At 38.8% G+C, this 26,878-nt stretch overlaps 2 protein-coding genes across 2 annotated transcripts; one reads left to right on the plus strand and one right to left on the minus strand.

The window, feature by feature from the left end:
- Positions 1-16,894: 16,894 nt before the first annotated feature.
- On the minus strand, positions 16,895-18,271 carry LOC145127366 (uncharacterized). Its single transcript, XM_079062581.1, has 3 exons — positions 18,180-18,271; positions 17,448-17,943; positions 16,895-17,287 (listed from the first exon to the last, which is right to left on the minus strand). Exons 1-3 carry the CDS (start codon positions 18,269-18,271, stop codon positions 16,895-16,897), a joined length of 981 nt encoding a protein of 326 aa, XP_078918707.1.
- Positions 18,272-19,835: 1,564 nt separating this feature from the next.
- LHCA3 (PSI type III chlorophyll a/b-binding protein) lies at positions 19,836-21,194 on the plus strand. The gene is made up of 3 exons (XM_079059334.1): positions 19,836-20,044; positions 20,200-20,261; positions 20,458-21,194. Exons 1-3 carry the CDS (start codon positions 19,898-19,900, stop codon positions 21,071-21,073), a joined length of 825 nt encoding a protein of 274 aa, XP_078915460.1. The 5' UTR covers positions 19,836-19,897; the 3' UTR covers positions 21,074-21,194.
- Positions 21,195-26,878: the final 5,684 nt, after the last annotated feature.

A 26,878-nucleotide genomic window follows, 5' to 3' on the forward strand; every position in this document is an offset into this window, starting at 1 on the left:
GTTATTTATTTTTGTTGGCCTCGACAACCACCAAATTTTGGCGCCGTTGCCGGGGATTGGTTTATTTTTAATCAATTTGTTTCTCTATGCCCAGATCTCAACGTACAGGTGCTTTGATTTATAATTCGGAAATTGAAAAAGAAGCAAGTCGTTTGGCGAAGGAAAAGAGAATAGAACGTGGTCAAACTTCAAATCCTCACAGGGATCCGGAGGTTGAACCCGCTTCATCAAGTGACACGGAACCCGATTCTAGTCCCGACCCTCGCCAAGAAATTCCTGAAACACCACCTCTACAACAAAATCCACCCATTATTGAACCAATTGTAATGGCGGACGGAGGAGAAGCTCCCGAAAGAACTTTGAGGCAAATGATGGAAACTGATGTTACACAAACTCCAACCGGTATCAATTACCCTGTTTTGGAAGGAGGTTCGGAATTGAAGTCAAGTCTAGTCCATCACCTTCCAACTTTTCATGGATTGGAGAATGAAGACCCTCATAAACATTTGAAGATGTTCCATATTATTTTCACTAGTATCAAGCCACAAGGGTCAACCGACGCCACATACACTTTCCGCCGCCCGACCCTCCGATTTAGGTCATTTCCGCTCTTTCCTTAAACATTGAGGACAATGCTTGTTCTTAAGCTTGGGGTGGGGCATTTCCTTTTGCTTTTACTTTTTCATGCATTTTTTAGTTAGGTTGCATTTCATTTTAGTTTTAAGCTAATTTGCATTCATTTTATTTATTTATTTTTTCAAAAATTCCAAAAAGTTTTTATTTTCTTCTTTTCTACTTTCTATTTTTTGCATAACATTTAGCTTAGGGCATTAGCATTCATGCATTTTTGTTATATGTTTATTCTCACCCCCCTTGGATGTCATGGAACATGTTCACAGTTATTGTATCATTATTGGTCCAGGATCTTGTTGCTATCTCACCCATCGAATCGGGACCACTAGCTGCAGCTTGGGACTTCATACTTGGGATCAGATGCTGGAAGCTTAAAGGGGTAAATGATCATGACCAGGTAGTTTCATGAAGAATTATGCATGCAATACTAACAATTGCAGGATATACTATAGCAATGGATGTTCTTAGCCTTGCGGTCACTACCGCCGAGAGGATCACACTTGATCATGTTTGAACCATTAGGATGAAGCATTGGTGCTTGTCCCCGAGTAGAATCCATATCCAGTCTTTTTACATCACCATATTCTTTTTGCGATTTACTTAGGATTTTAGAGAGTCTTAGCCCACATTTGGGCATTTTCATTATTTTTGAAAAATCGCAAGTTTGAAAAGGAGCTTACATCTTTACGCTCCACACATGGTCATTTTCACATTTAGACCATTTGGATTATATTATTACCCCCCCCCCCTCGGTTCCACTTACATACTCTTGGGAACCAAATTTTGAGTCAAAAAGTTTTCTTGATAAAAAGCAAAAATTCAATATGTTAGTGAATTACCTTCAAGTTTACTAGTATATGTTAAAAAAAAAAAACTCAAGCAAATTCCAAGCGGCGATTATCTTAGATGGGTAACCGGTTCAATTATTGAACAAACTTTCCTACATTTTGGTCACCCGACGTTTGATATTCATTTATTTAGGTATGTTTTATTGTATATAGATCGACTTGTTTTTCGCAAATTAGTGATGTTAGGGAGACTGTTGAGTCGGATACTACGAGAGGTTTGGGCCAACACTAAGGTGTTGTTTGTTTTTTCTGATGCAAAATGTCTGCAGTCTGCGGACCACATCTATAGACCTCTGCAGTAGAAGAGGTGGACCAAACGTCTACAGTCTGAAAAAAGAAGACTGTTTATTTTTTTTAACATCTGCGGGATACTAAAATAAACTGAAATCTAAATAAACTGATTTTTTCAAATTTCAAAGTGATTTTTTAATATTTTTATGACTCTGTTATAATAATTAACGAATCTAGATCAACTTTTATGTATTATTGTATAAAAAATAAAAATAAAAATGGTATGAATTAACGTATATATTTGATAAAAACCAACAACTTTGGTTGCAAAGTTATAACTAAACATTATAATTAGTGATCAAAGAATTTGATACATAACTGGATGGAAATAAACTTCAATTTTTTCAATTAAATCCATTAAAAACGTATCATAAATATTTTCTCGAGAAATTGACGATACTGTATTAAATAATGTTTTACAAAATTTGGCAAAAAAATATACGCATATATTATGATTTTTTTTCATATTTATATAAACAACTTCAACGACTATTATTGTAATAAATCTTTATTTATAAATTTGTCAAAAATATCATGTTTGTATCGTCGAACGTTTTTTTTAAGTTTTGTAATATTTTTTTTCAAATTGTTTATCATTAATAAAGTTGGAAAAAATATAAATTAAAAAAAAACTTAAAAAAATAAAGATATTTATGTTTTTTTTAGGCTAGAAGATGTCTGAAGATGTTAGAAGACTCTGGTCCACATCTGCGCCAAGAAGAGGGCGCACAGACATTTTTAGGTCTGCAGTCTTCAAAAAAACAAACAGTCTGTGAAGGTTAATGTCTGCGCGTGGTCTGCGCGGCACAGACAGAAGAGGTCACGCAGATCTGCAAGCAAAAAACAAACACTACCTAAATGAACTGATTCCTACAATGTCACACCCCAAAACCGAGAACGGCGGAATACGTTCTGGGGTGGAGGACGTCATGTACAGTATCATAACAAAGCATAATAGTAAAGACAAGCAACAACATCCATTGCATTAAGATAATAATTGTAATACAAACGTGTTCAGTACAAATGTTAGACACCTAAAATACAATCAAAATAAAGTGGAGTCTTATGTGTGCTCCGCCTTCTCAAAAGCTGCATCCGTACCTGTCTACTGATGACCTGAGAATACAAGTTATTTTGAAAACGTTTATCAGCATAAAGTTGGTGAGTTCATAAGTATTTAGTGTCATTTCCTGTATAAAAATATTCACAATTATATATTGTAAAAGAAAGTTTCGGTGTTCGAAAATAGTATGAGCCCTAGAAAACCCTATGTTTTCCAGAAAAAGTAGTATTCACCAAGACCCGGTGGTTTGTTTGTTCCTTTGGTAATGTACAAGTTTTCCCAGTAGTTATCAGTTTGAAAATATAGTTTTAGACTTTATTCATGTATAGTAATGAGAAAAATGTTTTACCCCAACAGTATCACTGTCGGCCATATGTAATGAAATGCAGGCTCCAGGTAGTATTAAATGTACAATACTCCTCAGGGAGTCTGTTGCCTTTAATTCTTAAAGTATTAATTAAAGGTTTGAATGTGAACTCGTACGTAACCATGCTGATTGACGATCGAATCCCTTTGACCCTCCGAGTCATATGTAGATGTGACATTTTGTCACCCCTGGGCCTAGACGGCTCGGACTGTAGCTAGCAGTCGGGATGTGGGAGTGTCTGTCCCGTATAGATCTATACACATAATGCCCGCTCTCCCTCCAGGAGACTCTGGTTACGCGGTGATAGCACAAAGATGTGTCGTATCGAGAAATAGTATGTCACATTCTATTTTAGTAAGTTCTCTTGTATAGTATGTAGTGTTCTCTTTGTATAGTACTTAATGTTCTCCTAGTATAGTATATAGTGTTCTCTTGTATAGTACATAGCATATATTGACTCACAACTGAACTGACTCTAGTAGTTGTCATGGCAATAGTAGTAGTGAGTAGTATCCCTTAACTATACCCATTATAGTTAAATAGTATTGTTGGTTGCATGTCTTTGATATCCAAAGGCATTGAACTGATATGAAAACTTTTATATCTGACACAAATATATAAGATATATAACTAAGAATTCAACGAGAGTCGGACTAATAACAAAATACCCTAAGCCCACAATCAAACAAGAACAGGAAATAAGGTGAGCTATTAGTCCTAAGTCCTTCAAGTCTTACTTATATAAATATATTGGTGTAGATATGGTTTGAGAATAAAAATAGTTTAAACGAATTTTGGAAAATAGTTTTATAGTGATTTACACGAAAATGAATTTGGTAAGCATTTGAAAAAAGTTTAATTGGCAATATAGTTGAAAGTATAGAAAATCCCTTTTTGGTGGTAAAAACAGTTAATAGTGTAGAAAATCCTTTTGGTTGCAAGTTATAATTCACATGCGATTGTTACTATAACTTATTTGGTTCAACTTGTATTCCCCCCCCCCCCATAAAACAGTTAAAAACATTTAAAAAGGTTCATTTAGGGGTATGAACTCACCTGTAGTGAGTGAAGTGGATGGAAACGCCGGGTAGGATGCTAGGTGTCAAGTGAGGACTTGAACACACACACGGATCCTATGTAACATGTAGTGATGTATAAAGTATCTAATTAGTTGTGTAATCGCTAATTAAGGGAGTAAAGGCACTTTAATGTATGAAAACACTTTGTTTCAAGTGTTAGGAGTGCTAAAGGTTGTATCTAGGAGTGTATGGCCTCACTATGGAGTTTACACCTCACTTGGCCACACTTAAGTGTGTTTACGTTTGGGAGACCATTTCCCCCATGAGTTTACGGCCGTAAACTCATGGAAATGGTGAGTTTGTGTGTCTAAAGGTCTCATGCATCACAAGGAAGGCTCCTAGGATCAATTCGAGGGCTTGGGAAGTGATTAGGGTTCAATTGGGTACTCCCTTGGAGTTTACGGTCCTCGGACCACTCCTTGGGAGTTTACGGTCGTAAACTCTAGGGTTTACGGCCGTAAACCCTTGACCACTTCAACCATTTCATGTTTTGGGGTCCTAAGCTCATCTACACTAGTTTCAAGTTCATTAAACAAGCTAAGGAAGGGTTTAGGGGCATCAAAACACCATTTGAGGTGTTTACGGTTTTGGGTTTACGGTTCTTGAATGTTCAAGAACCGTAAACTCAAGTTTATGGCCAAAAGTCACGATTTTGGGTTCCTTAGTTCATGCATGCAAGTATCTAAGCTATATCTAAGCCTTAGAGAAGGTTTGGAAGTGTTTTGGGGCTTCAAAACCCGCATATAGGAGTTCACGGTTTTGGGAGGCTCCCCAAACCGTAAACACATGCATGTTGAGGCATTTGGATGATCCAACTCGAAATAGCATGAATACTAAGCTAGAAAATTTCGTTAGGAAGATTACCTTTGATTTTTGAGGCTTGAAAGTGGTGTTCTTGAGCCAAACCCGATTTTAGAGAGAGAAAGTAGAGAGAGAAAGCTCCAAGGTGGGAAAAGGCTCTAAAGGTGGACACTCCTCCTTTATATATGGCTGCCTAGTGGGGACCCACCATACACTGTCGTTTAAACGGAGCTAAATGTTTTTACCCGGTAAACTAACCGTAACCCGACTTAGATGCTTTTATTCCGTCATTAAATATATATTATTTTAATAACTCACAATGAATTATTTTAATAAATAAAAGTTAACGGAAAATTTTAATAGAACTAACTTTTATTAACGGAAACGGGTTACAGTGACGGAGTAAATTTCGGGTTGTCACATCATCCCCCCGTTAGAGGGAATTTCGTCCCGAAATTCAGAATTCAAGCGGTTACGTTATTACAACACAACTAAGCAAAGAGATGAGGATAGTTAAGTTTCATTTGATCCTCGCGCTCCCAAGTGAACTTTGGTCCTCGTTTGGCGTCCCAACGAACCTTCACAATCGGGATGCGGCTTTGCTTCGTTCGTTTGACCTCTCGGTCCATGATCTCCACAGGTTCTTCCACGAAGTTGAGGCTCTCATTGATCTCGATTTCATCGAGTGGAATTATGAGAGTCTCTCCGGATAGGCACTTTTTCAAGTTCGAGACGTGGAAGGTATGATGCACATTACTAAGTTCGCGGGGTAGATTGAGTTTGTAAGCTACGGGGCCGATTCTAGCGAGAATCTCAAAAGGACCTATGTATCTTGGATTCAGCTTTCCGCGCTTTCCGAAGCGTATCAAGCCTTTCCAGGGTGAGACTTTCAAAAGGACTCGGTCTCCCACCTGGAATTCCAAGGGTTTCCTCCGTTTGTCTGCGTAGCTTTTATGTCGGTCTCTCGAGGCTTTAAGTCGTGCTCGGATTTGTACGATCTTTTCGGTGGTTTCGCGGATGATTTCTGGACCGGTGAGAGTGCTGTCAGGAACTCGTCCCTTAGCTAATTGAGTGTCGCCTACCTCGGCCCAGCACAGAGGGGATCTGCACTTCCGGCCGTATAGGGCTTCGAATGGGGCAGCTTTGATGCTTGTGTGATAACTGTTGTTGTAGGAAAACTCGACTAGGGGTAAGTGGGTATCCCACGCCTTACCAAAGTCGATTACACAGGCTCGCAGCATATCCTCCAAGGTTTGAATAGTTCTCTCACTTTGTCCATCGGTTTGAGGATGGTATGATGTGCTCATATCCAGCTTAGTTCCAAGAGCCTTATGTAGTGACTGCCAGAACCTCGAGGTGAACCTGCTATCCCGATCGGAAATAATGGACACAGGTACACCGTGCAGTCGGACTACCTCTTGGATGTAAATTCGCGTAAGTCTCATTGAAATTTTCCTTGATAGGAAGGAAGTGGGCGGATTTGGTTAGCCGGTCGACAATTACCCAAATGGTGTCGTACCCACTCGGAGATTTGGGCAATTTGGTAATGAAATCCATAGTAATTCTCTCCCACTTCCATTCAGGTATCTCTGGCTGTTGGAGAAGACCCGAGGGTTTCTGGTATTCGACCTTGACCTTAGCGCAAGTAAGGCACTTATTCACGAAGGTAGCGATTTCCGCTTTCATGTTAGGCCACCAGTACGATTTCTTGAGATCCAGGTACATCTTATCTGAACCTGGGTGAATGGAATATCGAGTGTTGTGCGCTTCTTTCATGACCAAGTCTCTGAAGCCACCGTGTCGCGGTGTCCAGATCCGGTCCATGAGGTAGTAAGCTCCGTCATCCTTGACTACCAGATTCTTATCCATTCCTCGCAGGGACTCTCCCGCCACATTTTCCGGTTTCAAAGCTTCAAGCTGTGCTCCCTTAATTTGTGCGGGTAGATGCGAATGGATAGTCATGGTTAGGGACTTGACTCTTCGCCCAGAATATTCCTTCCGACTTAGGGCTTCTGCTACTACATTGGCTCTACCCGGGTGGTAACGAATTTCACATTCGTAGTCATTGAGTAGCTCGACCCACCGTCGTTGTCTCATGTTGAGCTCCTTCTGGTTGAAGATGTGTTGGAGGCTTTTGTGGTCGGTATAGATGGTGCTCTTTGTACCATACAGATAGTGTCTCCATATCTTTAGGGCGAACACGACCGCTCCTAGCTCGAGGTCGTGCGTGGTGTAGTTGACTTCGTGTGTCTTCAGCTGTCTTGAGGCGTAGGCGATGACCTTACCTCGTTGCATCAGAACACAGCCGAGCCCCTGATTGGATGCATCGCAATATACTACGAAGTTTTCTGTCCCTTCGGGGAGGGACAGTATCGGTGCGGTGCACAAGGCTCGCTTCAGGGTTCGGAATGCCTTCTCTTGTTTTTCTTCCCAGTCAATGGCCACGCCTTTCTGGGTCAATGCCGTAAGAGGCTTCGCAATCCGAGAGAAATTCTGAATGAATCTTCGGTAGTAGCCAGCGAGGCCCAGAAATTTGCGAATTTCTGTAGGCGTCTTCGGTGCTGACCAGTTCTCAATAGCTTTAATCTTGGATGGGTCCACGTGGATTCCTTCTTTGCTAACCACGTGTCCTAAGAATTCGACTCTTCGGATCCAAAATTCGCACTTTGAGAACTTTGCGTAAAGCTTCTCCGATCGTAGAGTTTCTAGGACCTGTCGCAGATGATCGCTATGCTCTTCCTCACTTCTAGAGTAGATAAGTATATCATCAATGAAGACGATGACGAACTGATCCAAGTAAGGACGGCATACTCTATTCATCAAGTCCATGAAGACTGCGGGCGCATTGGTTAGTCCGAACGGCATCACTACGAACTCGTAGTGCCCGTAACGAGTCCGGAAGGCTGTCTTCGGAACATCCTCCTCGAGCACTCGCAACTGGTGATACCCGGACCTTAGATCAATTTTGGAAAAGTAACTCGCCCCTTGCAGTTGATCAAATAAATCGTCTATACGAGGAAGGGAATAACGGTTCTTGATTGTCAGCTTGTTGAGTTCTCTGTAGTCGATGCACATGCGGAACGATCCGTCTTTCTTCTTTACGAACAAGACTGGTGCTCCCCAGGGTGAGAAGCTTGGTCTTATAAAGCCCTTGCTGAGCAGTTCGTTAAGTTGGCCGGATAGTTCTTGCATCTCAGCAGGCGCTAGACGATAGGGCGATTTAGCTACGGGGGTAGCTCCTGGAATTAAATCGATTCTGAACTCGACTTGACGTTTGGGAGGTAGGCCTGGCAGTTCCTCTGGAAAGATGTCAGGGAAGTCGCACACGACGGGGAAATCTTTGAGTTCTTTCGTTTTCTGGCTCGTGTCGACAACGTGTGCAAGGAATGCGCGATATTCCTTGCGCAAGTATTTCTGAGCTTGAATGCTCGAGATGATGCGAAGGCTCGTACTGGGTTTGTCTCCGTAGATCATCAATGTTTCATTGTTGGGCAAGTTCAAACGGATGGCTTTGTCGAAACACAGGATGTCGGTATGATGGAGACTCAACCAGTCCATGCCTATGATGACATCAAAGCTCTTGATCGCTACTGGTATGAGATCGATAGGAAACGAATGATTATCTAGCGTGAGGGTACAACCTATGTAGATTTCGTTAGAACTTTCCGTCTTGCCGTTAGCCATTTCTACGACGAAGGTTTCTTTCAGTGATTGTGGTGATTGTTTGAGTAAGTGTTTAAAGTTTTGATTTACGAAACTTCTTTCTGCCCCACTATCGAATAGAATACAAGCATAATAGTTATCGAGAAGGAACGTACCCGTGACTACGGTGGGGTCTGCTACAGCCTCATTATGGCCAATAGCAAGTAGTCTACCTGCTCCTCCCGCGTTGCCAGCCTTTGGACAATTCCTTTTGAAATGTCCGACTTCGCCACAGCCATAGCAGGCCTGGCTCGTTCCCGAACTGGGAATTTGGGAAATAGGTTTGGGAGGTGCTCTGCAGAACCGGATGGTGTGGCCCTTCCGGTCGCAATTGGTGCAGTGCATTTCACGGCATGGGCCGTTATGATGGAAGGCGCACTTATCGCACTTGGGTAGATTCCCCGCATATGTTTTGGTGGGCACAGGGGCAGTAGGAGTGGTGGCAGCATGGACAGCCACCATTTGCTGGTTACTGGAAGAGGATTTGACTGATTTACCCTTCTTTCGATCTCCCCGTTTTCTCTTGTTGTCGGAGGCGTGAGTTGGAGCAGTAGTGATGGTTGTAGTTGTTGATAGAGCACGGGGAACTTCATGATCGATAAGCATTTGGGCCAACTCCTTGGCACTTTCAAATGTCGTTGGTCTTGATGATAGAACGTTCCCACGATACGGAGGCACTAGGCCCCCGATGTATCGCTCAATCTTCTTGGCTTTCGAGGGGATCATGTTAGGGCATAGGGCTACCAGCTCGCAGTACCGGGTTGTGTAAGCTACTATATCGGAACCCTGCATTTTGAGATTCCAGAGTTCCTCCTCCAATTTCTGAATTTCTCCCTTTGGGCAGTACTCTGTCATCATTAGGTCTTTCAGTGTATCCCAACCCATGGCGTTAGCTGCTACCAGGGAGAGTGCTTTGACATGGCCATTCCACCATGTTAGGGCCCTTTGGGTAAGGGTACAAGTAGCAAACTTTATCTTGCTCCCTTCGGGGCAGGAGCACATTTCGAATACTGCTTCGGTTCTTTCGAACCATTGGGTTAGGGCGAGGATTCCCCCGGTCCCGTTGAAGTAGGTAGGCTTGCAACTGATGAAATCTTTGTAGGTGCATTCCCGAGCACGGGGGTGGGTTTCACCCTGGCTAGAGTTAGTTCCCAGTCCACCTCCACTGGCACCACCAGAATTGACTTGCGCCAGAGCGGCGGTCACGGCTGCAGTCACGGCTGTTTGGAACAACACCGGGTCAAACCGCGGAGGAACCGGCGGTGTAGGTGGTAGGGGTGGAGCTCGAGTTGCGGGGGTTCTCCTGGTTGGACGCTTGCGAGGCGGCATCCTGTACTGAAAGATTACGAAAATGATGACAATAGTAAGAATTGGTTTGTAAACAGGATAAGAGTGTTTCTTGGACTAAATCTCTATAGTCCGAAAAACAAAAGGGGAATGTACTACTAGGTTAGGGACACCCAAAAGCACAACTTCCCCATCGATTAGATACTGCCAATATTACTGGTATTACTGATGTATAATGAGTTCGGGAAAGAAAATGACCTAGCAGGAGGTCTTACATCAAACCATCAAGGAAAAATGTTGGCAGTTTAGTAGTCTGGCTAGAGTACTTCCAAAGTTAGGAATGTTTACAGGCATGTACTCTATTGACTATAGAAAGAAGGCTATTCCTTAATCAAAAGAGAGGGATGAGTTGGTCATCTTTTACTGGCGACGGGGATCCTTTGGGGCAAACCCTAAGATCAGCCAGTTGGCGCACAACTCCCTGAAGATGTCGCTCGTGCGTCCTCTGACGTGCTCGGAGTTCCACGGCTTCCGCTCGGGATGCGGTGATGCCATTTACGCGAGAATGGGGAAAGAAATTGATAGGCGCGCTAATCTAGATTACCTATAAGATGATCGTTATTAGTCGACCCAATATTTGCATAGTGCATACCAATTACATGTAATCGAAGCAGAATAGACCTTCGAATAAGTGACCCTAACTCCAAGCCCACAATCAAACAAGAACAGGAAATGAAGCAAATGTCACAGATTCTAAGTCTATAACACCTTAGTCACATGTAACCGTGGTGTATCCACTTAGCAACTATTGCCCTACTAGTAACGACCCTTTTAGTTCTCACATATGTTGTAACTAGAATGTAGAATACTCCTATAGTATTCTTGTTCTGATGTTCTTGTAGCAGTATTGGTAAGTTTTAGACTTGTTGCAACACCACAACCATTCTTAGGCACATGCTAGCCACTCCTAGGAAAATGTAGTTGATCAGGCTACATCCGCCTAGTTTTGGCCATATGTCTCTAAGCCTAACTGTGATGTTCAACAATCTTAATACTTTTGTTCTGTTCTAGTATGATACTGACCCTTTGTATGAATGAATGTATATATATACTTAGTTAAATATTTTATTATTTAAAAGTATATATTCTTGTCCAGAGTGTTTTAGTCCCGATGTGTTTATAGTTTGTATATCTTTTATGGGTTGATATACTTGATTCACTATAAACAGTGCTCTGATACCAATCTGTCACACCCCAAAACCGAGAACGGCGGAATACGTTCTGGGGTGGAGGACGTCATGTACAGTATCATAACAAAGCATAATAGTAAAGACAAGCAACAACATCCATTGCATTAAGATAATAATTGTAATACAAACGTGTTCAGTACAAATGTTAGACACCTAAAATACAATCAAAATAAAGTGGAGTCTTATGTGTGCTCCGCCTTCTCAAAAGTTGCATCGTACCTGTCTACTGATGACCTGAGAATACAAGTTATTTTGAAAACGTTTATCAGCATAAAGCTGGTGAGTTCATAAGTATTTAGTGTCATTTCCTGTATAAAAATATTCACAATTATACATTGTAAAAGAAAGTTTCGGTGTTCGAAAATAGTATGAGCCCTAGAAAACCCTATGTTTTCCAGAAAAAGTAGTCTTCACCAAGACCCGGTGGTTTGTTTGTTCCTTTGGTAATGTACAAGTTTTCCCAGTAGTTATCAGTTTGAAAATATAGTTTTAGACTTTATTCATGTATAGTAATGAGAAAAATGTTTTACCCCAACAGTATCACTGTCGGCCATATGTAATGAAATGCAGGCTCCAGGTAGTATTAAATGTACAATACTCCTCAGGGAGTCTGTTGCCTTTAATTCTTAAAGTATTAATTAAAGGTTTGAATGTGAACTCGTACGTAACCATGTTGATTGACGATCGAATCCCTTTGACCCTCCGAGTCATATATAGATGTGACATTTTGTCACCCCTGGGCCTAGACGGCTCGGACTGTAGCTAGCAGTCGGGATGTGGGAGTGTCTGTCCCGTATAGATCTATACACATAATGCCCGCTCTCCCTCCAGGAGACTCTGGTTACGCGGTGATAGCACAAAGATGTGTCGTATCGAGAAATAGTATGTCACATTCTATTTTAGTAAGTTCTCTTGTATAGTATGTAGTGTTCTCTTTGTATAGTACTTAATGTTCTCCTAGTATAGTATATAGTGTTCTCTTGTATAGTACATAGCATATATTGACTCACAACTGAACTGACTCTAGTAGTTGTCATGGCAATAGTAGTAGTGAGTAGTATCCCTTAACTATACCCATTATAGTTAAATAGTATTATTGGTTGCATGTCTTTGATATCCAAAGGCATTGAACTGATATGAAAACTTTTATATCTGACACAAATATATAAGATATATAACTAAGAATTCAATGAGAGTCGGACTAATAACAAAATACCCTAAGCCCACAATCAAACAAGAACAGGAAATAAGGTGAGCTATTAGTCCTAAGTCCTTCAAGTCTTACTTATATAAATATATTGGTGTAGATATGGTTTGAGAATAAAAATAGTTTAAACGAATTTTGGAAAATAGTTTTATAGTGATTTACACGAAAATGAATTTGGTAAGCATTTGAAAACAGTTTAATTGGCAATATAGTTGAAAGTATAGAAAATCCCTTTTTGGTGGTAAAAACAGTTAATAGTGTAGAAAATCCTTTTGGTTGCAAGTTATAATTCACATGCGATTGTTACTATAACTTATTTGGTTCAACTTGTATTCCCCCCCCCCCCCATAAAACAGTTAAAAACATTTAAAAAGGTTCATTTAGGGGTATGAACTCACCTGTAGTGAGTGAAGTGGATGGAAACGCCGGGTAGGATGCTAGGTGTCAAGTGAGGACTTGAACACACACACGGATCCTATGTAACATGTAGTGATGTATAAAGTATCTAATTAGTTGTGTAATCGCTAATTAAGGGAGTAAAGGCACTTTAATGTATGAAAACACTTTGTTTCAAGTGTTAGGAGTGCTAAAGGTTGTATCTAGGAGTGTATGGCCTCACTATGGAGTTTACACCTCACTTGGCCACACTTAAGTGTGTTTACGTTTGGGAGACCATTTCCCCCATGAGTTTACGGCCGTAAACTCATGGAAATGGTGAGTTTGTGTGTCTAAAGGTCTCATGCATCACAAGGAAGGCTCCTAGGATCAATTCGAGGGCTTGGGAAGTGATTAGGGTTCAATTGGGTACTCCCTTGGAGTTTACGGTCCTCGGACCACTCCTTGGGAGTTTACGGTCGTAAACTCTAGGGTTTACGGCCGTAAACCCTTGACTACTTCAACCATTTCATGTTTTGGGGTCCTAAGCTCATCTACACTAGTTTCAAGTTCATTAAACAAGCTAAGGAAGGGTTTAGGGGCATCAAAACACCATTTGAGGTGTTTACGGTTTTGGGTTTACGGTTCTTGAATGTTCAAGAACCGTAAACTCAAGTTTATGGCCAAAAGTCACGATTTTGGGTTCCTTAGTTCATGCATGCAAGTATCTAAGCTATATCTAAGCCTTAGAGAAGGTTTGGAAGTGTTTTGGGGCTTCAAAACCCGCATATAGGAGTTCACGGTTTTGGGAGGCTCCCCAAACCGTAAACACATGCATGTTGAGGCATTTGGATGATCCAACTCGAAATAGCATGAATACTAAGCTAGAAAATTTCGTTAGGAAGATTACCTTTGATTTTTGAGGCTTGAAAGTGGTGTTCTTGAGCCAAACCCGATTTTAGAGAGAGAAAGTAGAGAGAGAAAGCTCCAAGGTGGGAAAAGGCTCTAAAGGTGGACACTCCTCCTTTATATATGGCTGCCTAGTGGGGACCCACCATACACTGTCGTTTAAACGGAGCTAAATGTTTTTACCCGGTAAACTAACCGTAACCCGACTTAGATGCTTTTATTCCGTCATTAAATATATATTATTTTAATAACTCACAATGAATTATTTTAATAAATAAAAGTTAACGGAAAATTTTAATAGAACTAACTTTTATTAACGGAAACGGGTTACAGTGACGGAGTAAATTTCGGGTTGTCACATACAATGGTGCCCGAGCGATGAAACCCAATCACTTTTGAGAGTGGCCAACAGACGTGAGATCATGCAACTTTCGTGATAAGAGTGTGCACTTAAAGAAAAGCTCCACTCGAGCCCATCCAGCTGCTTTCTCCCTACTACAGATGTTCTTCATTGTATGCATGTTCCATTGGGGCTGCGACTGACCATCCCTCCTTACTCACCTAAAGGAGTTGTCCTAGCTGTGGTTTATGGTCCCATTGTCATCGGATGAAAAAGTAATGATATAATAGCAAGATCAATTTTGACCATGTTGACTAATGGTGATAAGGTTATGCGGTTCTATCCATTCTTTTTATTTTTCTTAGGATAGTTCATCCCGAGTTCATTTTAGTCTTGTCTTACTTGAGGACAAGTAAGGTTTAAGCTTGGGGTGAATTGATAGCTTCATTTTATTTACTTCTTTTAATAGTTTATTTTAGCACATTTCATTCGCATTTTAGTTAATTTCCATGCATATTTTCCTTTTTGTTATTTTATGACCATTTCGGGTACTTTCTAGTTTCTTGAGCATTATTGTAGATTTTTGGAGACTAGCGGAGCGGGATTTTTGGGAGGCGATTGGAGTTGAAGGGCAATGGGGATTTCGAGCTTGATGGCTATGGAGGTGATTCATGGAGTGGGCTTGTCAATTGCTTGAAGGCTTGGAAGATTTGAATTTTAAATTTGCAAGGCGCGGAAGGATTTTCGAGTGTGCGGAGATCGATAATTGGGAGTTTTTGGAAGCTATGAGTGATTTGGAGAAGGCAAATTGGGCTCAAATTGAAAAAATCTTGAAGAAAAATGGGCTAGAGGCTGATTAGACTCGAACTGGGCCAATGGAATAGTTGTGGGGGCCCAAGACTTGAAGAAGCCCAAAATCTGTCACACCTCACGCGGCCTGCGTAAGGTTTCCACACGGCCCGCGTGGATTCCTGAAGGGGCAATTTTGGGATTTTGTTTTGAGCTCTATATTGGGAAGGTTGGTGTGCCTCTTTTATCTTATCTTGAACATCCAATTTTGACACATTCTCTCTGGAGTTTTGGAGGACTTTGAAGACCAAAAACCTTGAAGAACTTCATCTTTTCATCTCTTGATTCTTATCAAATGTTTGGTACAATCTTATCTAACTTTGTTTTCTTGAGTTTAGCCATGCTTGGCTAAACAAATCTTGGTTGACTTTTGTTGAATCCATTGAACTTTTGTTGAATGTTGAAGATTCCATGAACTTGTGTTTGAATCTTTATGAGAATGTTTTGAGTTTTAACATCTTGTCACTACTTATATGTTTTTATTCATGAGTTTAAATGTGTTTGTGGTGATTAGTTGGCTTATTTCTTTATTAAGTAAATGATCTCCAAATTAGCAAGCAACAAGTGATTTTTGTGTTGGTTTTACTTCATACAATCATAAAAACATTTTCTCCAACATGGTAGTGGAAGTTTTTGACTCCTCTTGGATTTGGTGACTTTTTGGTTCTTAATGCTAGTTGACTTTCACTAATTACATGCTTAATGGAAATTGTGACTTTGACTAAGGAAATTGTTATGAGCTTCTCTAACCATTTTAGCAATTAAGAAAAGTCTAGGTAATCTCAAGCTTCTTGGATTACTATAGCCAAATTAAGGGTTTAAAACAAGTATTGCACCATTGGATTCTAATGATATGTTCATCAAAAGTCAAAGTGAGGAAACCTTAAGTCAACCATCTTTCTCTTATTGATTTCACATCAAATTCTTATTTTTGCCAAATTGTTCATTTAAGTTCTAGTTTAATTCTAGTTTTAATTTAAGTATTTCAAAAAGATCAAAACCCCATTTTTATTTTATTGTCATTTTAGAAGTACTTTTGCAAAGAGATTTTCCATAGAGTTATAAATTGAACTAATCTCCGTGGATCGGCCCCTTTACCACTATACACTATTTTAGTGTAAAAGATTTAGGGTTATTTATTGTTGTTGGCCTCGACAACCACCATACATGCAAACCTATGTGCTTTGGATCTTTGTTTTCTCTATTATACATGCATACATTCAAAACTCCAAAGCATCATCCTAACTAGCATATTATGAAGCAACTATACTACAAAAGTCTAGTTAGATGACATACCTTTTGATGGAGCTTGAAGTCTTGAACCTTTAAGAGCTTAGTGCCCCAAGTGTTGCACCTCAAATGGTTCACACAACACCACCAACAATTGGAATAACTTAAGAGAAGGTTATTTGGTTCACCCTTTATGAAATTCGGCTACCCTCTTTTTGTGTATGCACTAGTGCCAATTTCATGAACCATGGGGTCCTTTATATAGTGTGGCGCATTAGGTTTACACCATGTAAACCCATGACTTTCCATTTCCTTCATGATCCATGGGTTTTAACCTCCATGGAGTATCCATGGGTTAAGCCCAACATGAAGGACAATGGATCACAAGCCCACATATATAAGAATGAATGATTTACATAATCAATCCCCATATATTTAATTAGTCTCTTTTGATCACAAAATTAATTCCAAATTAATTCTTGATCAATACTAATTAAATAATATGATTTCATATTAATATATTAGAACTTATAATATATTAATATAAATCATAAATAACCTTTTCTCATTTGTCTATCCAATTGTTCTGATGCCATGCAACCCAAATGGACCATGCTACTCTCGGGTCGAATACATACCAATAATAGTTATGGGCTTAGACATCTAATCCAACAGTTCTATCATGTTCTCAATCCTCTTTCTAATGGAGGGGCAGATTTCCAAGTCCCACTTTTTCCCTTTAAGCTTTTGATTGTACATCCTCTCCATCACGTACACCTTGATTTCTTCCAGCATTGTTATTATGGGTTTCTTTTGGGCTTCTAGGATTGCTGCATTGAAAGATTCAGATATACCGTTCTCCAAGACATCGCAACACCTCTCGGGTTCAAAGAATGCCCTATACCATGTATTCGGGTCTCTTTCTATCAGGTGTTTATAAGCTTCTATGGACATTGCACGAATATCCCTCATGTAAGAGTGAAAAGTAGAGTCAATTGTAGCCTTGGAAGCTCTCCAAATTAACTTCCTAAACTCGACACCCGTGAACCACTTCTTCTAAAGTTAGAGAAGATGTGTCGGGGATAATTCCTATGCTCGCATGATGGTTCCCTTTCTTTAACAGCCACCATCAAACCATACAAGGTGAAAATATTAGAGTTTTAAATTACATAAAAAAAATATATAAATTACTAAGTAAAAGTAAACTAAAACACACCTTATGCTGGTCCAAAATAGTAGTAAGACTCGTACCATCTCCCATCTCAATGTCCTGAAGTAGAAGATCTATGAACAACTCCCAAGTTTCCTTGTTTTCTATTGCCACAACAGCCCATGCCAGAGGGTACATTTGGTTGTTTGCGTCCCTACCAACAGCTGTTAACAACTCACCTCTACAAATACCCTTCAAAAAATAGCCATCAACACCGATCACCCTTCTACATCCTTCAATCCAGCCATCCTTGACAGGCTTCAGGCAAACATACATCCTTTTGAAGTAGTGTGTACCATCATGCATATGATTTGTCTCAATTATGACTATTGAACTAGGATTAGCTCTCAATAACTCAACACCATAAGACCATAGTTTCTCATAATCGGTTACCAAAGTGCCTGAAATCTCATCTAGTGCATAGTACTTGGCATTTCTACACTGCCCAAGACTTACCTTCAGACCAAAGTTTTTCCTAACTACTTCTGCTATTTTTCTATAGCTAAAACGAGGCATTTCCAAAATGTCAAGTATTAACATTTTTCCAATCCACTTATAAGTGACAAGATACCCTAATTTTTGTTGTCTAGTACAATTATGTTAATCAATTAGTGACTTTATCTTAAATGAATTCTCTTTATTCATGGGAGTAGCGCATAGTCTAAAAGGGCATGATGGCTTCCCTTTTTCATTTTTACTGCACCGCACTAACAGCTTAGTTGACTCATTTTTTCATACCACAATGCATAACCCTTAGACACAACATAATTTGTTAACATGTGTTTCAGTTCGTCTCGATTAGAGAATCTTATACCTAATTCAGGCTTCATTGTGTCCCATTTTTGGTTAGGATCGTGAATAAGATGTTTCTTTTTACCTTAGCAACAGCTTCTTCTTCCATCCCCCCATTTGGAATAAGATTCGTCTAGGACAAAAAATGATCAATATATTCTGATCACTGGATGTCCTCATCATCAGCTTCATGGTCCACCGATAGATCATCTAACAATACCGAGTCCACGTTATCTTCACATGTATCACTACCATTGTCCCCTTCTTCAGCTTTCTCTTCTTCAATCCAATCCAGTATGGGCTTGTGATAGTCATCAATGTAGATGCTGATTTGATTATTGTCATCATTAAACCCAACATCAAGGAGCCTTACGTAATCATCTTCATCCCTGAGCTCCTTCAACCCATCTAAGAGGAACTGATTTCTAAGACAGTAATACACATCCCAACATCTATTGTTGATCAATTTTCGGAGGTAGGTCTTGAACTCCTTGAAATTCATGTTACATAAATCTAACCCCGTAACATATACTTTTTGAGGATGGAAGTAAACGACGGGGTTAAGAGAAAAAAAAATACCTTTGTTGTAGACATCAATGTTAAGGGAGTCACCATCTGTTGACATGCTTGTTGCATACTCATCGAACACTCCTTCACTTTCTGTAAAACCAATTTCACATTCACCTTCTGTAGAAACAATTTCATACTGGTGTAGAAAACGATTTCACCCTTGTGTAATAAACGATTTCACCTCCTGTAAGAACCCTAGATCGCCTTTGTTCCGTTCCGATTTCACTTCGTTGGGTAATTTTAGTGAGTGTGTGGGTTCCAATTTCACCTTTGTTGGATAATTCTAGTGAGTGTGTGGCATTTTTAATTCCACATAATAAAAATAATAAGCCATGCCATCTTTTAACTTTGGTTGACTTTTATTAACCGGTAAACAAATACATTTAATCCACAGATGCCGATTGCCTTTAACGACAATTGAAAAAAATCATAACTTAGTTTGACTTTTTTAGACAAAACGTCAATTTCATTGTTGTTTATTGAACAACAAAACATAATTGGTGTTTTTTGAACAATTTGGAAAGTTCGTTGGTCTTTTAAGTCATTTTCTCAAGTTTTTTTTTTATATATATACATGTGCAATCTGTTGTGATTTTCTGATTTTGACCTAAAAGAAAACATATTGAGAAAAATCAAACATCTCAATCGGTTTATGACCTTTAGATTATCTTAAACAAGTTTGAACCATCTATTACTCTTTAATCGTAGAAATAAATTAATTAAAATTTGTCGAACACGTACAAGGCTGGAAAATTTAAAAGGCAATATACATAACTTATGTAACATAAGTATAAAATTCATACCCAGACTCTGTAAGATTCCCATATGACCACTTGACCAGACAATTGAAGGCCACGAAAGTAGTAAGTAATGTGTACAAACAAGAAGTTAGATAAAAATCTCTTATCCAAGTTAGACATGCCACATGTGCTAACCTCATTGGAACAAAAGATCCCAAACCTCATCTCCGAATTCAGGTTGCCTCAACACAAACCACAAACTCACCTACCCCACACCCTTCACCCTCCCCTTATGTTTCCCCTCTCCCTTCTCCTAATGCAGCCACACACGATCATCTAATCTTCTCAAGGAAAATGGCTACACAGGCTTTGGTCTCATCGTCTTCGCTCACCTCCTCCGTGGAGTCTGCTAGGCAAATCCTAGCAGCCAGGCCACTTCACACAACATCTTCAAGAAAGGTCTCCTTTGTTGTCAAAGCTGCTTCCACCCCTCCTGTTAAGGTACACCCTTTTCTCCTATATATTACTGAATAAAATTAGATCGATTGTTGTCAAATGATGTTTTATGACATGGGTTTTTGGTGTTATGATGTGTTCTTCCTCATATTTGTGTGTGAGTTTGATCATGACTTGATGGGTTATCGTATGTCTACCAGCAAGGAGCTAACAGACAGTTGTGGTTTGCATCCAAGCAATCTCTCTCTTACCTTGATGGAAGGTAATTTCATCGTTCCAACAAAAGAAAGATACAGTTTTTCTTTTGAAGTCAAAGATAAGTGTTACCAACTTAAAAGATAGGCATGAATTGTAGTGGTTTTTGAGAAAAAATAAATAAATATATAATATAACAACTAGAAAGCGAAGAAGTCTTGATCAAACAAGTTCTTTTTCACCTGAGACTTTGAATTTTACAGTCTCCCAGGCGACTTTGGGTTCGACCCACTTGGTCTCTCAGACCCAGAAGGGACCGGAGGATTCATCGAACCCAAGTGGCTAGCATACGGCGAGGTTATCAATGGACGTTTCGCCATGTTGGGTGCAGCTGGCGCCATTGCACCAGAGATCTTCGGCAAGCTTGGGCTCATCCCACCGGAAACCGCCCTCCCTTGGTTCAAGACCGGTGTCATTCCCCCAGCCGGAACATACAACTACTGGGCAGACCCTTTCACCCTATTTGTATTGGAAATGGCGTTGATGGGTTTCGCAGAGCATAGAAGACTCCAAGACTGGTATAACCCAGGGTCAATGGGGAAGCAATACTTCTTGGGGTTGGAGAAAGGTTTTTCAGGGTCGGGTGACCCGGCATACCCAGGTGGGCCGTTCTTTAACCCACTCGGGTTCGGGAAAGATGAGAAGTCAATGAAGGAACTGAAGCTAAAAGAAATCAAGAACGGAAGATTGGCTATGTTAGCAATCTTGGGTTACTTCATTCAGGGTTTGGTGACCGGGGTTGGACCTTTCCAGAACCTGCTGGACCATTTGGCTGATCCTGTCAACAACAATGTCTTGACTAGCCTCAAGTTCCACTAGACTCCATTTTCTTTCCTATATCATATGTAATATCATGTGCAGATCTATTTCTTCGGAATACTATTATTAATTTGTAACAAAATTAATGATATATAACGGAAACCTTGTTGCTACTAAATAAGCCCTACTTACATTATATGCTTGTGTTGGAAAATATAGGATCAATTGTATGCTCAAATCAGTGAAGCCAAACTTGGTTTTTGGGGCTGTGGAAATTAGGGGAAAAAGAGGCTGTATTCTGTAGCCAAAAACTGATTTTTACTCTTTAATTTATAGTTTTCTTTTACAATAAGAAATTAAAGACTAGAGATAATCAACTACAAATCTAGCCTATAGCGCCCCCCCCCCCCCCCCCCCCCCCCCAAATACTTAAGAACCCCTTCTTTTAGAATGCAAGAGATGATCAAGTACATCCAAGGTTGTAGAACTCGCTACTCGGTACCTGCTCGGCCGATTGGGGAGTAGGGAGTACTCGGATTCGGTAATTCATGTAGAAACATTTTTAGGAAAATTATATATGTCAAAATCATAAGTTAAAATCATAATTTGATTGAAATATATAACAAAATTAGATACATGTGAATACATAAAAACTGAAATACACACAAATGTCTCACTTCATAAATAATTACTGAAAATTTAAGATATATATGTAGTAATAATCACATGTGTGTGTTAAATAATAAATCATTAAGTGTATTATACATATTAATCTTGAAATTATTGATTTTTTTCTCTTTTTATGACAATTTTGACCGAGTTGGCCGAGTTTGACCGAGTAGGCCCGAGTAATACCGAGTAGGCCCGAGTTAAAGAGATGTTGACCGATTTTTGACCGATTTTTGACTGAGTTTGACTTAATCCGAGTTTTTTTGCCGAGTTCACATTACTCGCCTCGGTGGAGGGCCGATTCCGAGTAATCGGCCGAGTAGGCCGAGTTTTGCAACACTGAGTACATCCCCCTCCCTCTTTACACCGGACCAATTTAGGTGTTTATTATGTTGAACATGGTTAACATGTGCAAAAATCTTGGTATGCTTGATGATCTTTCCATTTGACATGTTTTACTGCAGTTTGCCTACGTTCAACAGACTCATGTATGAAGTGAAAAGAGATATCAATGTGTTTTCTTCGACCATGAAACACAAGATTTTTCCTCAACGAAATTGTCGACACAGAAAGTAAATGGCATAATAGAATGTCATGTTAATTCCTTCACGAGGTTTCCAATCCAAATGGCTTGGTACTGTCGTTGCTGCCATGAACTCAACTTCAAACGTGCATAAAAGAACAATCTTGTTTGGATAGGCAATTGATAAATCACACAGAACATGTAATTAAAGATGCAAAGAAAATAAGGAATTCAAGAAGTTAAAGTGGTTCACTCGATCAAATTTAATCGAGCCATGTCTACCGACAAACTAGAGAAATTTTATTGATAATGTCCATCACACAAACTTTGTACATTATGGTTGCAATCGTATACATAATATATATTTACGAAAACGCTTATCCTAAAATTGCTTTTGGTATGGGCCCACGAGCCCATGATGTCGCCATTGATATGGCCCGTAGGTAGTGCACCACAGTTGAGGTGTGCCAATTATTGCAACTTTTTCATCGATCACCATAACTTTTCTGTCGAGAATTACATCTATGGTGCCAAGTAACATGGACCTTGTTTAGGACACCGTAGCTTGCAACACAATTGCACCCCCATGCGTAGTCTCAGTAGCGACAATTAAGAAGATCATACTTCATAAATCAACAATCTCTCACGTGGAGGCTATCAACAAATTTGCTACCATCTAAGCTCTATAACCTTATTTCCCTTTAATTTGTGTCCTTCTCTTCAAGTATATTGAAGACCGTTTGAAGCCATACATAACTTCAACTTCTGTATCTTCATTAACTTGGTAAACTTGTTAGCTTGATTCTTTGTATCAAGGATCTTCTTCAAGTTTAGAGTATTCTACTTATCAAATTGTTAATGAGATGATACCTCATCTAAATATGTTTCATTTTACGGTGATGTCAAAGGAAAGATCATGCTCCACAACTCAATGAGTTTTTTAGATTGCAAATGTGATCGTGTTCCTTTTGAGGTAAAAAAGCATCATACTTATATGTTCATTACCAACAATGTTGCATCAAAGATCATTATTGGTAAACCGACCAAGTATTTGATTTCTCGACCTTTTCAATTTTAAGCCCATACATAACACTTATTGTTTACATACGGTAAGATACAATTTTCAACGAGGAAATGCGAAGTTGTCTAATGTATCATAAAACAACATGCAATTCTAATAAAAAAATAAAAGTTCGGTAAAGTATTTGTGGTTGGACATATATGTTTTATAGTTGTCTAAATTTGATGGATTTGATTGTTGGGGTGTATGGTTTTCAGGAAGATATTTACAAATTTACATTGAGGTGCATTATGGTTGATGTAGAGTTAAATTCTACATGTGGTGTAAAAACCAAAATAGTTCCCCTTTTAATGATATCACACATATTGTCTAGATGAAAGAATAATGATTAAGTGATAACTTAATGGACTAATCAACATCACAAGAACGACTATGACATGTCTTAAAACCTAAAGAAAAACTATTTACAATATCTAATTTCATCATGGGTAAATCATCTTTTGAATATCATACCATAAGCCATAAGGGTTAAGCCATATTTCCTCGGACCATGCCACCATGGTAGGCTTTCCTTATGGAAGGTGGGAATTGTGCCAGTCCTAGAAATGCCCAATTTGGTCTCTTTCAAGTTTCCAACATTTGTAATCTTTAGATATTAGTTTCTTAGAACAATTTTAAGGTGTCATATTTGTCATAGTATTAATCCATTGAAATCCTTTACTACTTGTTCTAGTTGTACGATCCAAATTCAAATGGCAATAGTGATAATGACTGCAAGTTTTTCTTATGCATACACTCTAACAATGTTCCATTTGTACAATACATCAAGTCCAATAATGCAAGAAAAAAAAATGATAGTGTCTTGCAAGTTGCAATGCATCCTTTTCCTACCCAAACCACATGAATGTAAGTCACATGTGAAATTTAGTAAGGCTATGGGCTATGGTCACAAGATGTTCACTAGAAAAGTGATGTCACATATGCACCACATCATCTCCACTACATGTTCACTAGCTCTTGGAAATGGTTACAACTACACCTTATTTATCCTTTTTTTTTGCCATTACATTACTTAAAACAGAATTTAAAAAACATTACTTAAAAAACATAGAAATTTAAAAAACTAAATTACTAAAAAAACATAAAAAGTAGAAATTTAAAACCTAAATTATTAAAAAAAACATAAGAAACATAGAAAATATTACTCGTTGTCATTATCGTCCTCGTCGTCATCGTCGTTCTCATCATCCACGTACTCATTCTTACCGCCGTTGTTATTATTGTGTTGTTCGAATTGCCTTTGCTATATGTGCTCAGTCAAATCGTGACGTAGATTGTGATGTGTTTCATTATTTTGTATTTCCAAAAGCCTTATGAAGTATGCTGGACTGGCGACTTGTATTACTGCAGGTAGATTAAGTATATCGTTTGGACTATACGTACACATAGCCATACCCTCTTCTTCTATTATCATGTTATGTAAAATAACACAAACTTTCATCACCTTCAACATTTTTACCCTATCCCATGATCGTGTCGGATGTTTGATTAGGTGTCACTTTTGTTTGAAGACTCCAAATGCCCGTTCCACATCCTTCCTTGCAGATTCCTATGCTAACTTGAACAATTTTCGTTTTTCATCACATGGATATGAGTATGACTTGACAAACGTGGTGTAATCTTGATATATCCCATCACCAAGGTAATACCCATATTTATATTCATTTCCATTTATAACGTATGACAAATTTGGTGTTTTACCCTACAAAATGTCGTTTAATAACGAAGATGCTCCAAGCACATTCAAGTCGTTGTTTGACCCCGTTATACCAAAAAATGCATTCCAAAACCATAGGTCCTGTGAAACAACTGCTTCTAGTATAATAGTCGGCACGCCGTGATCACCTTGCGTGAATTGACATCGCCCATGCATTGGAACAATTTTCCCACACCCAATGTGTATAATGAAGACTACCAAGCATGCCTGGAAATCCATGTTTAGCTTTATGTGCGACATACAACTGTTCGCCATCACTTCTAGTCGGATTTTACAAGTATATGTCACCACAAAACTCTATAACATACTAAAAAAAAGATATTAAGATTCTCGACTCGCCCGCACAGACATTTTCAAATATTCATTTGAACCGTCTATGGTTATTTCGTATGCCAATTGTCTAAGAGTTGTTGTTCATTTTTGAAATGTAGTAAAACCACCCTCTAGCATCCCATCTCAATTGAAAAAACTCATAATTTTGTTTGTCAAATCTATAGCTATACGTAAGAATAAATTTCTACTAATACGAAAACGATCTTCAAATTATGATAGGTCGTATATAGGTGATGTTTGAAATTAAAAAAGAATTTTTTTATTATTATTAATGTTAACAATCCCAAATTGAATGCCCCAAACGGTTGAAATTTGAATAGCCAATCAAATCGTTGGTGAAGGTCCCTGACCAGCTCCAATCCGCACCACACTTATTCCCATTGGGGGGGGGGGGGGTGTTCACGCGTGAACAACCCCTCCACCTAGATCTTTACGCGCAAAGATACCCCCATACCCGATGGCCTAACAAGCATACTTAATGGTAGAATTTAGTAAGGTCACTACGTTTCCCTTGATATGTGCAATGTCGGATGTTGAACATAAGTGATAATATTTCTCAATCTAAGTTGAATATTTAAGACAAGTTTCACTATCATTGAGCGAGTAAATTACACGAATGGTCCCTATGGTTTAGGTTAATTTGCACGTTTGGTCCCTAACTTATTTTTTTTAACTCGGAAGGTCCCTACTGTTTGTTTTTGTTACACACTTGATCGCTGTCCTACCTAAAAAGACTATTTTGCCCTTGATTTTTAATTTATTTAAAAAAAACACACCTTCAACCCCACCTCTCTCACCTTACCTTACTTACCCCACTATTTTTTCTTATTTAAATAATAGTCTTTTTAGGTAAGACATGGACCAAATGCGTAAGAAAAACAAACAGTAGGGACCAAATGCGTAACAAAAACAAACAATAGGGACTTTCTGAGTTAAAAAAATAAGTTAGGGACCAAGCGCGCAAATTACCCTAAACCATAGGGCCATTCGTGTAATTTACTCTCATTGAGCACATCCATGCATTTTCTTTGGTTTCAATCAACAAGGGACCCTAAAGACATCTCTTCTGCATGAAGAATAAATTACTTCTTTAGTTCTTGACTACTTACACCTTGAGGGATGATTATGTATAAACATACATATTGTGAATCATCTAACACTAACGAAAATTATTATGAGAACATAAAACTTTAAAGTATATATATTCATGTACATATTAGAATTTTTTGTTTTGTTGGATCGGACGAGGGCCGGTCCGTTGATTTTGAAGGCTCTGTACGAAACATAAAAATGGGCCATATATATATATATATATATATATATATATATATATATATATATATATATATATATATATATATATATATATATATATATATATATATAAGAATGATGAACTGTTATGAGAAAAATTAAAATATAAATTAAATTAATTAAAAAGGGTCAAATGCAAAATTATAAAACTTTAGAGGTTATATATATACATTTTGAAAACTAGTTCCCTAAGAAAAACTAAGTACTAAAGGTGAAGGGGTAAAACTA

Source organism: Lactuca virosa, chromosome 7, assembly GCF_052849685.1.
Source record: "Lactuca virosa cultivar CGN04683 chromosome 7, Lactuca_virosa_CGN04683_v6, whole genome shotgun sequence".
NCBI lineage: Eukaryota > Viridiplantae > Streptophyta > Magnoliopsida > Asterales > Asteraceae > Lactuca > Lactuca virosa.